Here is a 17,370-nt window from a genome sequence, read left to right as displayed (position 1 = left end):
ACGGTTAGTACTAATCGCCTACCAAAGAACAATCTCAAGTTACAGTACAAAAGCTACAAGTTTTGTATTTTTGTATTTTTGAAGCACATATATATCACATATAGATTTTGTATTTTTCAAGCACATATATTTCACATAACATGCAGTTTTGTATTATTCGTGTATAGATTTAAATATCAGTAACCTAACAAAACTGATTTTGAGATTTTAGGAGTTTTCTATATTTTTTTTGATTTTTTAAGCTTCTCTAGAAATGATACAAAATTTGTAGCTTGTACTGTAACTTGAAAGTCATTATTTTGGTACACAATTAGTACTAATGGTTCTTCCGTGGAACGATCATAGAGCGATTACTTTTTGGTGTCGTCCTTTAATTGGACGAATCAAAGAAGTCGTCCAACCTCTTGAGAATTTGCCTAAGCACGAATTACCATATCTATTTCTCGTTCCTAATCCTAATAAAAAGGTGTGTAGAAGTTATAGATGGATATTATCTCTCTTACTCAATCCTCAAGAACAACAAACAATAACACATAAGAGACAAGTATACAAGGGAAGTTATTTCTTCATTAGTCATTATAAATCTATATGTAATCCCTTGATAAAGATGTAGCCTTCAAGGTGAATATGGTAACCTTTAAGTTATATATGATATGAGCCTATCAATCCTGTAATTGAGGAATTCTTAACACTCCACTTGAGCAAATACCATGACAAATACAAGCCCTGTTAAAAATCCAAAGACCCAATGGAAAATATGAAGGAAGAGCGCATTTTTCCGCTTAATGTATTTGCATATATATTATTGTCTCGTAAGAAACATCAGTCAATGAAAATAAAAAGGATGAAACTTTGAACATTATGGTTTAGGAAGAATTAGTAAAACAGGATAGAGACGAAGTCAGATGACATAGGAAACATACGGAGTAGTATGATGCGTGAAACCTTAGAGAAGGCATTCACGACTTAAGCATAGGGCGACCAGAATTACCACAAATTTTTTGGTTCTTTATAAAGCAGCGGGTTTCTATTTCCTTTTGATCTATTTGCATGTATTTTTTTTATTGTTGAATAGAAACGTGAAGAAGGAAAAATAAACGAAAATTGAGACAGACACTGAAAAAGTAAAGGGTTAGATTCCTACTGAGGCTACTAAAAGTTCTTGCATATTTTATAATATAAAAAAGGGATTAGAGAGGCCTATTTGAATTAGAATTAGGATTCCTAATTCAAGTTACCTTAGGAAACATGACACATATAAGAGTTTTATAGAGAGACTTGAGAGACAATCCCCACATTTATGAGTTGGTTAGGGCACATCGGAACGAAAAAATAGGTAGAGAGAAATTTTGTCTCTTTAATATTAGAAGATATAGATATAAACTAGCAAAATATGTTCATATGTTGCAACAAGAAAATATGTTCCAAAAACACAATAAAAACATTCCAACACCAAAATAAAAAAATTACATGTTTGGAAGAAAAATTCTCATGATATATCCATGTGAAATAAAAATATTATAGAATTAATTAAGACACAAATTTAAATGCCCAATAACAATTTTTACCCCTAGACCAGTGACACAAAATTGAAAAAAGGATTCACTAGTGTATCTGCGAAAATTATAAATTAATATTAATAAATAAAATGATTGATAGTAATGAAAGTAGTTAGAAGCAAAAGGAAAAAAGAAAGAAAAAACAAGAGTCAGAAAAGACACAAACAATGAACCAGTCTCATGGGCCGCTGTCTCCCCGGCGAACAAGCGCAGTGATGCGCGTGCAGCTGTAGAAAAAAAAAAATCAGTCGGCCCAGTAGCCATGGAAGAATTGCTCTCCTGAGGTGTGCTCTTCTGCTTGCTGTTTTTCTTCCCACATTCACCTCGCCGTCGACGGGGCCAGGCGACCGGACACACCCTTGACGACCGGCGCCGCCCTACTCGCAGCTTCCCGGGTTTCGTCGGATCCTTTGCCGGCGAGGAGCACCGACTGCATCAGGTATGCTCGCCCCCCTTTCTTCTCTTCCTCGCGTGCACAACTGAGCGCACGAACCCTAACTTAAAGCTATTTGGCTATCTGTATTCGGATCTGATCTAATCTCAAGTGTAACTGTATCCTACTAACTTCGTTTTTGTGGCAACAATTATCGGGTGTGCCGCTGATGCCCAACGTCAAGGTCGTCCCTTGGGCGCCGGTGCAATGCCCGGCGGGTCTTCAGGCGCAGATGGTGAAGTGGATGCAGGATTTGCGAAGCTCCAGGGGGAGGATTTCGAGTACTACATGCAGACATACTCCATCATGCTGGGACGCAACAGCAAGAAATCGACAGTGGATGTGGATCTCTCGAGCCTCGGTGGGGGTATGAACATCTCCCGCCACCACGCCCGGATATTCTACGACTTCCAGCGCCGCAGGTTCGCGCTCGATGTCATTGGCAAGAACGGGTGCCTTGTTGAGGGTGTCCTGCACCTCCCAGGAAACCCTCCTGTGAAGCTTGATTCGCAGGATCTGCTGCAGATTGGGGACAAGAAGTTCTACTTTCTACTGCCAACGCGGTCCATCTTCGCCTCAGCTGCTGCTGCTCGGCATGCTCCTGTTATTCCACCGCAGCTTCCTCCACCATCATATGCACATGCACGGGGGCCAGGCCGCCCTCGTTTGTCAGAGTTTCATGACCGCTCCTATGAAGCTGATTATGGTCGAGAGGTTGATGAGATTGGGAATGGTATCAGTGAAACTGGGATGAGGGGAAAGCTGATAAAGAGAATCAAGAAGTCTTCTGTAGACTTGGATATCTATGGTGGGCATAGAATCAATGTGGAACCAATAGGAACACTAGGTGAAGGTACCATCTATACTATATATGTGTATTTCTGTTGGATATGATTTATGTTTCCTCATCCTCCTGTTGTATAGTGAAAGGAGCAAATAGTAAATGCCTAAATGGTGGTTGTCTGTTGACAGTCATTCAATCTAGTCGTTGCATTGACTTCAGAACACATAGTAATAAGGATATGCCAACATTCCATATTAGTGTAGACCCTAGAATATACACAGCCTAGCAAAATTTGATGGTTAAGGGAACTTTGGTAAATCTTAGTTACAGTGAAGGATGCTTATGGATACTTTCTTTACAGAAATATAGCACTTTGTGAATGCTGATGCAAATCCAGTATTTAAAAAACATATATTTTTTGTTACACGAGTACCTTATAATCATTTATATACGTATTCCCACAACTGGAAGCCTCTTCGATGTTCAAACGGAGTTGTATCTCTTTTATATATGTCCTCCTAATATGAAATTCTAGCAATCTGAATGTGTTACCTTGGCTGGATAGTAATAATATTGTTATTGTTTCGAGGATTAAGAATCACTAAATGATGCAATTAAAGTTTGTCAATCCTGCTGTCTCTTGTTGCTGTTGCCAATTATAGATCTTCAATTGGAAACACCTGTACTTTATTCTTAATTTTTAGAGCTATTTCCGTTGGGAGGAATTTTTTATCCACAGTGCTGAAATAGTTTATTTCATGGTACCTCAATGTCTTCCTTTTTGTTTGCAGACAGTAGATCAGACATAAGATCAAGGGGTGAAAGGGATATTGACAACCAACAAGCCCTTCAAGCAGAAGAGAAGGATGTTGTGTCATCTGTTGCCACAGTGTTATCGGACCTCTGCGGCCCTGGAGAATGGATGCCCATGGCAAAACTCCATACAGAGGTTTGTTATACAAATCAATAAAAATATATACCTCAGCATTTCTGATGCTGAAGTCATTTTTTTTTATCACTTGCCCTGATTAGTCCCAGTGGTCTCCTGCTACTTAACCAACCGAATCAAGTCAGACATACTAGTGTTATCATGTGTTTATAAACTGACTGAACCACAGGACTACATCATTAAGGAAATTAAATTCGATTGACTACATAAATAGACTATGAGAAACTTGGTGGTGCATGCCAACTGGAAATGTTAGTCAAAATGCTAGCATTCCTACCCTGTAAGATCATGTAACTGATGCTTCTATCTGAAATAGACTATCTAGATCATCATCAGCACAATTGTAATGCACGCATTGTTTCAACTTTAGCGTAGGTTATGTTGCCTTTTCCTACATCTTGTGTTAGCAGTCATTGTCATGCCAAAGCTTTCCTCTAGGTGTATACAGCTGACCTGAGACAAACTCTGAAGTACAGAAGAATCATTCTATTTGTGCCTGTAGGCTACAAAACTGCTAGTATATTAACTCCTTACTTGTCTGCTAGCAAACCCATCCTACTAACATAAGAAACACAATTTACTTGCACAGTATGTTGCCTAGTAGACTGCTGTAAGCGTGGCGTGGCCCCAACAGCCGCAGCAGTTGCACAGAAGTTACTGAAAAAAGCAATGTAGCACCAAGCTGTTGTAGTGGCAAGATCCTTTTCAGAATAAGCTGTAATTTATGAATGCGGATTTTTATTTGGGTTATTTTCTTTTAGATATCTGTGTACTAGTGATTGATTTTCTTAGGTTTTGATATTACTTATTATGGTTCAAGACAAGTTATCCCTGTCGAGGTATGGCTATCCAGTAGCAAGCAAGCAAAGAGGGAGTGTTCTATTCTGTTCCCAATGTTTATTTCCCCATCCCAATGTACTCTATCTGTTCTTAGATGTAATGCATATTGCAGAATAAGAAAGTTATCAAAAGTAGAGCTTGACTATTGATTTCGCTTAGATCATGTTGTCAATTGCTACAAATCAACATAATTTTATAAGTATTTTGAACTAATGATGTTGGTCAAAATTTATGAAGTTTGACTTCTTTTTGAAACAAAATATGTCAAATACATTGATGCACATAGGGAGTAGTATTCTAACCAATTTCTAAATACCCTACCCCCCCTAAAGTGATATGATGTGCTATTAGTTGCTCAGCATCTTGTCTGGCCATTCTCAGATGTGGGAATGGTATGTGGTAGAACTAGAAGCCCAAAAATTCAGGGCTAAAATGAGGCAGACCAAGGTTATCTATTATTTAGAACATAAGCCTTTCAGTTGTGCAGTTTGTACTTTGTATCAGCACCCAGAAACTGAAGCCTTGGGGGTCCTCTTTTACATGAGATGGTGCTTTCTTCGTTATGATTTATGTTTTTTTTTTTGAGTTCAAGGGCATTATGCCCGGCCTTTCAATTAATATCAAAAGACCAAAGTTATGATTTATGGTTACTATGCTATTTTAAGAACCCTTCAGTATCTGTTTCAAGAATTCATGTAGTTGCTTTTAATTTGGTCCCTTGTGCCGCCCATATAGGCTATCATTGATGTCCCACTCGCCATTGATGGAACTTTTCTTTATCCCTTTCTCTACTTAACATCTCCAGGTTTTGCTTTCAAATATAGCATGTGATTTGCATTTTCCTAAACTCGCTGTTTCTTGAAACTTTTGTACTTACTGCCACTTCCATATTCTAACTGTGTTTGATTACTTGCAGCTTCTTGATCAGTTTGGCAATGTGTGGCACCCCAGCAGGGTCCGAAAGTACTTAACACAAGACGACTGGTCACCAACAGAGACGAAGGGCAGGCCTTGGTTTGGCCTTCTGGCGCTGCTCAGAAAGTACCCTGAGCATTTTGTCATCAACACAAGATCGAAAGGTAGAATGACCTCTGAGTTCGTTTCGCTGGTCTCCTTGCTCTCCTAGAGGGAACTAGGGGACCGGGAGGGGCATGCTGAGGAAATAATAGGCACACTGGCTCCCCCCATTTCCAGTCCGTGTTCAGAAGGGGCCGAGGTTTCGGCAGCTGTTTTGGACCCTGTTGTACTGTGTCTTGTGTGTTTGAGCAGCTGTACTGGTCCGTGACCATCTCTGTAATGTCGGCAGCAGTATATGGAAGCATGAGTTTTAAAGTCTTAACCTATGCTAGCAACTTAACAACAGCTCGATTACCGTATCCAGTATGTATATCCAGTGTCATGATTGAAATACTTGTAAACTAACTGTTGTCTGGTGTCCTCTTCTCAGCAGTTTTCTGACTTTTGGAAACTAACTATCCTAGCGTCCCCGGTTGACACTACATGAGTTTCTCGCCGAAGCCAGTAGAAATGTTGTAGGAAAAAAAAATGTTTGTTACAGGCTTGAGCTAGGTACACCTGAGGGCTTGTTTGGACATACTTGTATTCACTTCAGTTCATATGTGTTGGGGTAGATTGAGGTAGAAATTAGTTATTTTTTCACTCTAATTCACTCCAACACATTGTAGATTGCTGTGGATACGAGTGCAGCCAAACAAAAACTGAATGAGTGGAATGAGTGCATGGTCCACAGCAGAAGGTAGATAAGGATGGGGACGGGTGCTTGAAACGGGTATCCTTGGTTCTTGTTAGTGTAACTAAATGAAAAAAATGAGGGAAGGAATTGTCTGCCCATCCTTAAAGGTAGACGCTGCTGTTATGAAAGTAATCAGGCAGGCTCGCTCGCTTTTAACTTACCTCGTAAACGAAAGTTATATATGGCATTATTTAGGCTTTTCTGAGAGCTTGTGGTTTAGTCAAAAACTCAAAGCTGAAACAAACAATGAGCTTAGGGCCAGCTTTGCAAAGCCAGAAAACAATCCAAAACCAAGAATATACTACTGGAAGGTCATAAGCTCAACAACTTTGGACCGAAAATTACCCGCTTACCACCACCAAAGTGCCCAAACGTTATTTTCTCCAATCTCTTCTTCCCGCTCTGCTCAACCTCGCTCGCTCGTGAGTGCGACATCAGTGCCGCGTTCAAGCATCCGCCCCCTGCTTGGTGAAGCTCCGGCCGCTTACAGAGGCAGGCTGCAGGCGTTTAAGATATGTGTGGAATATTATGTACGGAGATACGTGCAAAACACTTACATATTTTTCATATAGCATTGTTGGGTGACTCCATTGTTTTTTTTTTGAGTTTACATAAGATAGCAAGTTGACTTTTGCTCTTTGAGGGTGCCCTCATCATGAAGAGCTAGCTCTTCTCTTTCTTCTCTCCTTTACATAGGAAAGAATGATGGCATTATTCTATGCGTAGTTAAGTACTACTTCCTCCATTCTTCTTTGTTAAGGCCTTGTTTAGTTCACCCCATCGAATCTTGCGGCACATGCATTAAACATTAAATATAGTCAAAAATAAAAACTAATTACACAGTTTGCTTGTAAATCGCGAGATAAATCTTTTGAGCCTATTTAGTCTATAATTGGACAATATTTGCCACAAACAAACGAAAGTGCTACAATGGTAAAAGTTTTTCATTTCACCAACTAAACAAGGCCTTACATGTTTTAGTTTTTTCTAGATACTTTTATATTATGTATCCAGATCATAGTGTACACATGTCTCTGGTGGTACCGACGACCGTCTCTGGCAGACACATGTCTCTTTTGTTGCTTTCTGGCGTAGTGTGAGCTCTGCGTGTTCCAACAATCTTGGCCGCCCACGTCTCTGACGCACCTACACCGGGCAACACCGAGCATCGAGGCAAGTAGAACACCCAGATCAGCATCAGCATATATTGCTCCACGCATCGCTCCTTCACGGCTTGCAAGCATCGATGATGATTCTTCACCTCTCACGACACGGCACAGCAGGTGCTCAGTGGGGCATCTCTTAGAGATCTCTACGTACGTGGCGCACCGCGCACCTTTTGGTAGCTAATAATTTCACACGACCTGTAGCTAGATCGAGACATTGCACCAACTCAACAAAAACGAGCTAGAGAGGCATTCCGGCACCCAAGGACGACAAGGCCGCGCGCTGGCACGCACGCGGGGTCACATCATGGGCGACGCCGGCGAGACGCGGGCGCTGCGGCTGGCCGCCACCGCGACGAAGTGGCTGGAGGACGTCAGCGTCGACCGCGAAGGCCACGTCCACCCCGCCGTAGCTACCGGGGGCCAGGCGCTCACCGCGCTCGCGACTGCCGGCGCCCGCGTCTCGCTCGCCGAGCCCGGCCGCGTCGTCTGCTCGCTCCGCGTGCGCGCCCCGCTCACCGTGCGTCGTTGCCTTGCCTGCCGACGCGCGCGACGTCGTCGCGCGGCCTCCGCGTCTTGGATGCTCCCTGTGAGCCCGGATCTGACCTGGTCCTTTCTTGCGCGCATGCAGGACGCGGAGGGGAGGTGGCACGCCGGGGCCATCGCGGCGGCGGCGGACAACGTGTGCGCGGCGGCGGTGTTCACGGTGCTGGGCGCGGACGTGGTCACCGTCCAGTACGGACTGTCCTACTTCTCGCCCGCCCATCACGACGTGCGTAGTCAACACTCGGCAGTAGCAAACCGCACCAAATCTTCCATCTTTTATATGTCCACGTACGCCGCCTGATGACGATGCTGCGTCACTGCTCCGGCCGGCCGGCGGCCTGAATCGCAGGAGGAGGTGGAGATGGACGGGCGAGTGGTGGGCCGGAAGGGGAAGATGGTGGCTGTGACGGTGGAGGTGCGGAAGAAAGAGTCCGGCGAGCTGGTGGCGAGCTGCAGGCAGTGGATGGCACCTATCCAGCTGACAACAAAGAGCAACACAAGCACAAGCAGCAGCAAGCTCTGAAGAAATGCGAACATCTCTCACAATGGGCATGTAATTCACACGAAAATCTTGGTATATCTCAGCACATGTTGAGTCAAAGTGTTGGTAGCAATACATCTCTTCATGGCATCAGTGTACGAGTAACTTAAAAAAAAAGTGCACGAGTATTTCGATCTACTACCCACCGAGTGAAGGGCCTTCTGAAAGTAACAAAGTGTAACTTTTTTTTTTTTGAGCAAATGACGAGCGAGGCTTTTTTGCCACTGGCTTTTGCCGCTGCCCCTGCGTGGCCTGTTAAGCTTGGGCCTTCCCCAGCGAGGCCCGCTGAGCCTGGGCCTTCCCCTGCTTGTTAAACACAAACATCATATAGAAAAAAGGAAATAATCCATGAGCTGCATGTTAAGCACAAACATCATATTAAAATGAAATCATTAATATAAGCTATTTCCCTATAGTTGAAATATATCTTTAGAGTTGTGCACAAAGATTAACAGTTGGATCAAATTACTTGTTACCCTTCATATACCGCGTATCTCAGTATGTGTGCCACATGGACATAGATGGTCATTTATTTGTATAAGAGTGATAGTACCATGTTTTAGGGAAGAAAAAGAGCAAAAAGCGACAAAGAAGTTCTAGGATGACATGTTTTTATTTTTTCTAAAAAAAGTGCGGAGACTAAATTTAAAATTATTTTAAGTAATATTCACTACGCCGGTTCAAAATAACCATCAGGACCGTTTTTTGAACCAACACAATTAAAAGCGACACCGGCGAGCACTTGCAATATTCTAAAGCTGATAGTGACGTGCTTTTCACAAAAGCCCAACAAATGGGATGAAAAATAGGAAATTTTTAATACTAAGAGAGACCCTACTGGACAACTGCAAGTCACAACTCATGCAATTTTTGGCGCGAAAAAAGCACACTTCATGGCTGCTAGCGCTTAGACTCGACACCTCCGGATTCGCGTGTTCCTCTAGATCCGACGAGCTCACACCTTATTAACCTACAGGCTGCAGCGATGAGGGAGCCATCGCCGCCATCATCAGCACCACCATGCATGGAGGACCGAAGACCTCGGATGGCGTCACATGGATGCCGGTGAAGATAACCCTAAACTACTCAAACTATAACATATAATGAATAGTAATAGACAACGACACCTGCTCTCAACCAAATCCCGCACCTCTCAACACCGGAGACGCCGACAGAGGCGAGAGAGATCCAATGAGGAACAGGTTGTGATCGAGAAATCGTCCGTTGTTCGCCTCTGATCGAGTAATGGTGTATTGCTTTTACTGCCTAGCCTCCTCCACATGACCACGTCGTCGCCCTTCATCCTTGGCTCTTTGCCGTGTCGATGTACCTTGTTAATTAGCGGACACTCAAATCGGACTGCCGTTGAACCTGGATCGCCATGTCGATAACGCACCTTGTTAGAGGACACCCTAATTAAGCAGACTGCCATGGAACCGGGATTGGCCGAGGCCATGACCATAAGCTAAGGCACCATACCAGATATGGCCATTTGGACGACGACGATGCTGTGTGCCTCGATCTCTGCCGACAAATTGAAAAGCAAAAGTCGCGCACTGAATCATCACACTAATATAAACTATCAGTGTGTCCTGCTGCTAATCCACTGGCATTGCATTGTGCGATGAACTGAAAAGGCGAAAGGCAACAGGAAGGGCCCTACTCAAGTGCTGTTCCTTCGTTCCATAGATAAATATAAATTCTAGTTGTTCATGCACGTCCGCTGGAGAGCACGCACTCGCTCGTTCTTTTGTCTTGCGAAACCGTGGATAGCACGCCCGAGCGCAGTGCGCCGCCACGCACGACGGCCGACGTACGCGCGCGACGAAGGAGAGTGCGCTTGCCGCCGGCGCCGGCGGTAAAAGTTTGCGTCTGCATGCAAAGCAGCTTGCTTGCTTTCGAGCAGGAAAGGAAAGCTTGACGATGGGAATGGTTGTGCGGTCTCTGCTGCCGGTCCGCGCGCAAGCAATGTCGTGCATGTCCGCTGGCATGGCAAGGGGGCCGGGCTTCCACTGATGAGAGTGATCCAGAGATTCTCATCGATCAGTCGTCACGCATCGACCGGCATAATATATTCGGTTTCGACGGCGGTGGCTGGTGGGGCAAGGCAAGCCGCAGTTTGCGTGTATTACGTCGACCAGTGCACGGAGATATAGGGGCCTGATGGAGCTAGAGGTGTCCGGCCGGCCAGCACATGCAGGCTGCGGCGCTCTGCCGTTCGATCGTGTCGATCGTGCATAAACTTTTTATTGCCAGGACGCACGAAGACGCGCAAACCAACCAGCTGATGGATGGATGGAAAGCCAGATGAGATGACCACTAGCTATACCTACTGTAGACACTAGTAGTCCACTAGTCGTGCAGATCGACGACTGGGCCGACGACGACGACGACGGCCGAGCCGGCCGGCGACTCTGCAAGTGGTAGCACCGTCTGCTAGACGGCTACTTGTCCGGCGAGCGAGCAGGCCGGGAACTAGTGCGTTTCGATGATTTCTCTGCCTCTCTGGAACGGCTTGTGTTCGGCTGTGAAGTCGTCAAGGACGACGGCGGCGGTCGTACGGAGAGAATTTTTTGTTTAAATGCGTTTCCGTACGGAAATCATGATGCAGGAGGTTTCTATAAAAATGAACAAATATATTGTCCTACTCCTGTGGAATGACTTTGAAAATTATCTTTATAGATGTACGCAATTGCTTAAAGTCGTGTGCCCTATATCTATTGGAAAAGGCATTACTTCCGCATTATTTTAAAGAAAACTGTTCCATTGGAAAGATGTCGTATCACTAGTAAATGGCATTAACAAAAATACTTTCGGGAGAGAACTAAATTTTATAGTTATATACTTATATGGTTTTAAAAAGGTTCAAGTTCATTTTTATCTATCCAACTGGTGGCACACTAAAAAATTTGGTACTGATTTTATTTTTTTTCTGGTGTAAAATGAATTAATTATGAGTTTTTATAAAAATAAATGTTTTATACTATTTTGACAAAAACCCACGTTTAAAACAGCTTAGATGGCCAAATTTTATCCAATGTCGATAGTTCAGTTGTTAAAGATTCTTAGTTTTAGAGTTGCCTAGCCAAAAACTAACTGATCTATGGGTGGCCAAGAATACACATTTTTCTTGCTTTCTTTTTCAAACAATGTAACTAAATTTCAGTCTAAAAAATATTTTTTAATACCTTAGGATGAAAAATATTTTTTATTAACATCGTTTGCTGGTATCTTTTTTTTTGTTAATTTTGTTTACCAATGATACAACAAATGTATAGTCGTACAAGGGCAAAACAAATTTGAGTTTTTTTAATCAAGTTATAATGGGTTGGCAAGTTTCACCATAAAAAATCTAACAAGCTAAGCTACGCCTGGAACAATTTAGGGAAACCCCAACCTCAATTTCGTTCACATCACAAACCATCATTTTCTGCATGCTAGCAAGGGAAACCCCAACCTCAATTTCATTCACAAACCATCATTTTCAGCATGCAAGCAAGGGAAACCTCAACCTACTTTTATTTATTTATTTATTCCAGACCTATTTAATTTGCTCACATGGGGAGTTGAATCCAAGTCTGATGGTGAGGTGCTGTAGGCCTCTAACCGCTAGGCTAGAGGTCCTTTCGCAAATGTATGTATTTTTAGAAATAAAAACTTCTATAAGGTGAGCACCACGGAGAGGTGCGAGGAGAGAGGAAAGTTTCGCGGCGTGGTTGGTGCTTTTCCTATTGGATGCCTGATCGGAGTGAACATCGGAACCAAATGGGTCTTGCACTTAGGGCCTCTTTAGTATGGATTCTAGTGGATCCAGCTCCACCTGACATATTCATTGTTCATTGAAGCTAGTTTTCTCTCTCTTCCCTCTCCCTCTCATAGAGCCAGTAGGAGCAGGTGAAGCTAAATTTTTTAGCTTCATCTGTTCCTACATACTGGCTATGTGAGAGGGTGAGGGAAGAGAGAGAAAACTAGCTCGAACACTAGACGTGTCAGGTGGAGCTAGATCCATCAAAATATATACCAAAGAGGCCCTTAGTTGGGTAGGGACCATGTTGGTGGCAGTTGTTTTCGAAGAAAAGTAAACTTGAAACTAAACATTATGTTTAAAGGACTATTTTTGGCTTTGGTGCATTGATAAGCTAAAGATTTACTACTGTCGAAAAAAGTAAATATTTACTACAAATACCAATAGAAAAAACCAGCAACCAAAAGATAAAAGATAGAAAATTAGCTTTTGAGCCAAAAAAACAAAAAATGCAGCTCAAACAAACAAACCCTCGAGGTGTTGCTCAACCAGTTAAGTTTTTTGTAGTGGAATTTGTCCCTCTTGCTTCAAGTCCTTGACACTTACATATTTTCATAAATTTCATTTTAGAACTTTACAATGATTTTCCTTCAGCGGTAAGTGATGTATCCGTTGATAGCAAGGTGATTATGGTGATTTTTCCAACCTTGATTTGTCGGCTTTGTTTTTTTAGAGGTGCTTATAGGTTTGTACATACTATGATAAAAAAATATGAGTGTTCCACTCAAGGAAGAAAGTACTCAAGCTTGATTGGAAATTAAATGTGTTGGTGCAAGTTGATCTGGATGGTTCAGTGTAGATCTAATGTAAATAAGTGACTGACAGGTGAGGAAGACATTAGGTTCCATTTAAGGAGATAAACCCAATATCATATGGTCGCTACTCGCTAACATCATGAGTTTTTTATTAGTAAAAATAGATTCCCTTTTCTTCTCAGAGCCAAAAAGAGCATTGGCGCTTTAGGCGACTCTAAACTGGATCTCCTTTTACTTTGCGCGAGAAAGAAAGATTTAAAATTGCATCGATCATGCAACAACTACTCTGATGAGTACATCTTTGTGTCCAATATCTTTTAATTTTCCTAATTTGATGCCAGAACTTGACTAGTTGGTGCGACAATGCCACATTGTCCGTTGCGTATTTTGCAACACTGGATATTTAGGAGGCTCATGTGTATTATAGAGATAGTTCTCTCAGCTCATACATCCCTCTTTGTAGCTCGCTTGTATTCCCTCGGTTTTAAATTATAAGTTATTTTGACTTTTCTAAATATAAATAACTTTTACTATTTATTTAAATTGGTTAGAATTGAGGGAGTATTAATTAAGGTAAGGACAATTAAGATAGCTTGAATGAGAGTTCTAGCAGACATCATGGGTGTCTACTACTCCACGTTGGTGGTCGCCTCTTTCTACCTTACCTTAACTGCCAAGGTGCACCCTGGCCACACTGCCATCGTCGGGTGTGTTACTTGTGATCCCAGCGCAAACTAAATTCGTGGCAAACTGAAAAACTCTATCAGTTCTTCTACCAAATTATGAAATTTATAGTTTGTTGAACCAATTTGCATTCACGAACAATTATTGTATGGTGGATACAATTTACTTTTATTAAATTACAGCTTCTATTGTTGAGATGACTATAAAAATACTCGATCATATGGCTTTGCCAATTAACAAAATAACCTCAAACAAACTTCCAAAATTTCATATGATGTCGCATCTCTGAAATATTAGAGACGGTTTATGGATGACGTGTCTCGATATTAGTTCATTAGAGACAGGTATGGTTGGTACGTGGCTCTAGACAAACAAAAACAGAGACAAGTTTTAACTACACGTCTCTAAGACGTTATCTGTGACGCTAGCTGATTTTCCGTCTCTAATGTACACGTCTCCTTTGTTCCTTTCCGGCGCATATCGTGGTTTTCGTCGTTTCAGGTAGGTACTGCATGCTTAATTTTAAGCATGATGAATGCATGCATGCTGTTCTTCATCATAACTTTACAAGATGCCAAGCACTGCATAGTACGCGATGAGCACCGGCAGAGAAACCAGCGTCCCGAATATAACCCTGCATGCATGCAACGCCACGTACGCAAGATTGTGTGAGCACCAATATATACTAATTCGATCTAGTTACGGTATAAATTCTTGAACGAAATTTAACACACAAGGGTAGGTAAGAGATGACTTACGCCGTGCTAAGCACGTCGGCATGAAGTCCGTACTCCTTTGCAAAGACGAAGGACGCGATAGACTGAGGTAGCGCGGCCTGCAATATATACATCGTGTTAATTAAATAATTAAATAAACTGTTCAAAAAATTAATGAACATTCTACGTACGGATACCGTCCAAAGATTCACATATATCCAAACCTTCACGTTTTCTTTTTTTTTGGGGGAATAAAATTGATAAACTCCATGTTTTTCAATAAAAAAAACACAATTCCAAGCAGAAAGGTCCTCTGGAATGCGCCATGGCAGTTGGCACGGTACTGCTTGTACTTTGAGTCTCCAATAACACATACAAGGACACCTGGGGTCTTCAGTTTCCATATATATTATACGTATTATATATCTGTTCTGTACGTAGTATGCACCGTTAGGAATTGAATCGGCATATGCATGTGCACTGTTGCGCTGCACTCAGAGTCTCAGACCAAAAGTTTAGTTTGGTGACTTGGTCACACAGCAATGCAAGGAGGTATACGCAAGCAGGTGCAGATGGCCAAGAGGATGTGGCCACTGCACCCTGCCTTTTATGCCTGCCGTCGTCCGCAGTGATTTTTTTTCGGTGCACCACACTTTTACATGTACGCGTACGTCATCAGTATGCGTGCACTCACTAAGCTCGTTGCCTAAGCCTAAGCTTTCGTCGAAACAGACGACCTTAATTAGCTTGAACAGGATCGATCAGTAATAATAATTACTCAAAAAAGAAAAGAAATTAACAGTCCATGCAGCCGACTCATCTATCTGTCTGATGTCTGCTGTGTACTGGTGGTGGCTCTGAAGAAATTAAAGTGCAAAGCAGAGGAGGGGCAGCATGACGCACACACCTGTATGATGGCGAAGCGTAGGACGTCGCCGCGGAGGCGGAAGGCGGCGGCGCCGACCAGCGTGGCGAGCGGGCCGGCGACGAACCGCAGCGCCATCCCCAGCGCCGCCAGTCCCGAGCCGCACGCGATCATCTTCTCCTGCTGCGCCATGAACAGCCCTGAACGACGATCATCCAACACACCATGCATACATGCATATATATGTTCATTGATCAGTTTCAGTTCGTCAGATGGTCTCTTAAGCTAGCGCTTGTTGGTCGCGTCTTAGTCTTACCCATGCTCAACATGCTCATCCCCGTGCCAGTCTTGGACATGACGTCCAGCGATCCCGTCACGATGCCTGTCCCACCTGCATGCACCACAGTTTCGACGACACGTCAGCCAAGCAACAACGCACATGTACACGTGTGTGACACGATCCACGACGGTGCAGCAGTGCATGTGCATGCATGCACGCGAGTACAAGTACACTACGGCGGCGCGCGGGTGACACATGCATGGCCGTGCAGGTTGAGACCGTGGTCTAAATCTAACACACGTACGTACCTGTAGGCGATGCACGCCCACACCACGCCGAGCACGCTGGCGTACACGTTGGGGTTCCCAGCGAGCTTCAGCCCGACAGTCCTCACCAACGGCCACAGCCGGATCGTCGTCCCGGCGGCGGCGGCGGCGGTTTCCTCCGCGTTCATCTCGACGTCCTTCTCGGCGGCGGCGTCCTTCTTGGGCGGCGGCGACGGTGGCGGTGACGACGACGAAGCAGACGACGACGACACCGGTCCCACGCGGCCTCCGCCTGCCGAGTCGTCGTCGTCATCGCTGTTGCTGCTATTGCAACGGCTGCCGCCGCCGCCGCCTTGGGCTGATGGGATGCCGACCCACCACGCCTTGCGCAGCTCGAACCCCAGCAGGAGGAGCGGGAACCAGAAGAGGGACTGCACGACGGCGATCTGCACGATGAGGTCCTGCGCCCACTTGCCGTACATGGCGTAGAGCAGCGGGACGCCGACGACGAGCGTGTTGTTGAACCCGGCGAGGGAGAACCCCGTGATGGCCCAGGCCTGCGCGCCGGCGGCCTTGCCGCCGCGGCAGCAGCAGCCCCAGGCTGACACGGCGGCGATGGCCAGCGCCTTGGACACGGCGTCGGCGGCCAGGACGCGGTAGTTCATGGTGTAGGGGTTGGCGCGCGCCAGGAAGTCGAAGGTGAAGAAGGGCATGGAGAAGTTGACCACCAGCGTGTTGATGGCGGCGCACTGCTCCGCCGTGAAGAACCGCCACCACCGTACCGAGCCGTACCCGAGCCCCAGCGCGAAGTAGAGCGGCGCCATTGCCGCCACCACCTTGTAGATGTCACCCCACGGGATCATCTTCGTCGTCCTAGCTTGCTTAGCTCCTCGATCTCTTCTCTATCTTCTTGTGAGAAGAAGAATCGATCAAGAAGATATATAAGAATTCAAGAGAGGAATTATTTGAAACAGCCAGATCGAGCTAGCAGATCACCCAGCTACGTACTAGCTTAGTGACGGATGCCCTTGTCGTCGTTGAGCTCCTTTGCTCCATCGTGTATATATAGAGAGACGGGTATGTATATGGAGCCGAGAGAGAGAGGAATGTACGTACGTATCTGATCAGATGGACGACACGTACTGCATCGATGGATGTGCAGGGATCGACAGGGAAGAAGCTTTGGTTCTCAAGAGAGCTACGTAGCACAACGCAAAAAGCACCTGGCTATATCTCGTGTGACGAAATAAAGGGAAGTTGTACGTTGCTGGATTGATGAAACGAATCAGCGCGAATAGGAGACGATGACACGGGCGGGCGCGGGCTGGGTGGGGGAGATGTCCGTACGTTGAATGGATGGAGAGGAGAAGGCTGTTTTTTTTCCCTTAAGGCTTCGTTTGGCTGCTCGGGATCACGGAGGGTTCCCGG

At 44.4% G+C, this 17,370-nt stretch overlaps 3 protein-coding genes across 6 annotated transcripts; 2 read left to right on the top strand and 1 right to left on the bottom strand.

Moving 5' to 3' along the window:
• Positions 1,810–6,037, top strand: LOC110437119 (FHA domain-containing protein FHA2). Of its 2 annotated transcripts, none has more exons than XM_021465378.1 (4): positions 1,810–1,998; positions 2,177–2,839; positions 3,568–3,725; positions 5,482–6,037. In XM_021465378.1, exons 2-4 carry the CDS (start codon positions 2,200–2,202, stop codon positions 5,689–5,691), a joined length of 1,008 nt encoding a protein of 335 aa, XP_021321053.1. In that variant the 5' UTR covers positions 1,810–1,998; positions 2,177–2,199; the 3' UTR covers positions 5,692–6,037. The 2 variants fall into 2 exon arrangements, with proteins under 2 accessions (XP_021321053.1, XP_021321052.1); XM_021465377.1 differs by having other exon boundaries at positions 1,817–1,998; positions 2,177–2,845.
• Positions 7,330–8,748, top strand: LOC8060958 (acyl-coenzyme A thioesterase 13). Of its 2 annotated transcripts, none has more exons than XM_021465382.1 (3): positions 7,330–8,004; positions 8,116–8,277; positions 8,380–8,748. In XM_021465382.1, the coding sequence occupies exons 1-3, from the start codon at positions 7,792–7,794 to the stop codon at positions 8,551–8,553; spliced, it is 549 nt and encodes a 182-aa protein (XP_021321057.1). In that variant the 5' UTR covers positions 7,330–7,791; the 3' UTR covers positions 8,554–8,748. The 2 variants fall into 2 exon arrangements, with proteins under 2 accessions (XP_021321057.1, XP_002445825.1); XM_002445780.2 differs by having other exon boundaries at positions 7,336–8,004; positions 8,116–8,256.
• Positions 14,380–16,805, bottom strand: LOC8062403 (probable auxin efflux carrier component 5c). Of its 2 annotated transcripts, none has more exons than XM_021464411.1 (6): positions 16,239–16,805; positions 15,977–16,139; positions 15,713–15,787; positions 15,439–15,596; positions 14,574–14,650; positions 14,380–14,449 (listed from the first exon to the last, which is right to left on the bottom strand). In XM_021464411.1, the coding sequence occupies exons 1-6, from the start codon at positions 16,803–16,805 to the stop codon at positions 14,380–14,382; spliced, it is 1,110 nt and encodes a 369-aa protein (XP_021320086.1). The 2 variants fall into 2 exon arrangements, with proteins under 2 accessions (XP_021320086.1, XP_021320085.1); XM_021464410.1 differs by having other exon boundaries at positions 15,977–16,236; positions 16,312–16,805.

Source organism: Sorghum bicolor, chromosome 7 (genome assembly GCF_000003195.3).
Source record: "Sorghum bicolor cultivar BTx623 chromosome 7, Sorghum_bicolor_NCBIv3, whole genome shotgun sequence".
Taxonomy (NCBI): domain Eukaryota; kingdom Viridiplantae; phylum Streptophyta; class Magnoliopsida; order Poales; family Poaceae; genus Sorghum; species Sorghum bicolor.
The sequence above is the reverse complement of the archived record's forward strand: the minus strand, read 5'-3'. Positions and strand labels throughout refer to the sequence as shown.

Bases quoted from the DNA above. Each gene is read 5' to 3' on its own strand.
- LOC110437119 (XM_021465377.1), top strand. From the start codon at position 2,200: ATGCCCGGCGGGTCTTCAGGCGCAGATGGTGAAGTGGATGCAGGATTT. The intron at 2,846-3,567 runs GTACCATCTATA...TTTTGTTTGCAG, and splicing joins AATAGGAACACTAGGTGAAG to ACAGTAGATCAGACATAAGA. The intron at 3,726-5,481 runs GTTTGTTATACA...GATTACTTGCAG, and splicing joins TGGCAAAACTCCATACAGAG to CTTCTTGATCAGTTTGGCAA.
- LOC8060958 (XM_021465382.1), top strand. From the start codon at position 7,792: ATGGGCGACGCCGGCGAGACGCGGGCGCTGCGGCTGGCCGCCACCGCG. The intron at 8,005-8,115 runs GTGCGTCGTTGC...GCGCGCATGCAG, and splicing joins GCGTGCGCGCCCCGCTCACC to GACGCGGAGGGGAGGTGGCA. The intron at 8,278-8,379 runs GTAGCAAACCGC...CCTGAATCGCAG, and splicing joins TGCGTAGTCAACACTCGGCA to GAGGAGGTGGAGATGGACGG.
- LOC8062403 (XM_021464410.1), bottom strand. From the start codon at position 16,805: ATGATCCCGTGGGGTGACATCTACAAGGTGGTGGCGGCAATGGCGCCG. The intron at 15,788-15,976 runs GTGTGTTAGATT...TGGTGCATGCAG, and splicing joins CATCGCCTACAGGTACGTAC to GTGGGACAGGCATCGTGACG. The intron at 15,597-15,712 runs GTAAGACTAAGA...ATCGTCGTTCAG, and splicing joins GATGAGCATGTTGAGCATGG to GGCTGTTCATGGCGCAGCAG.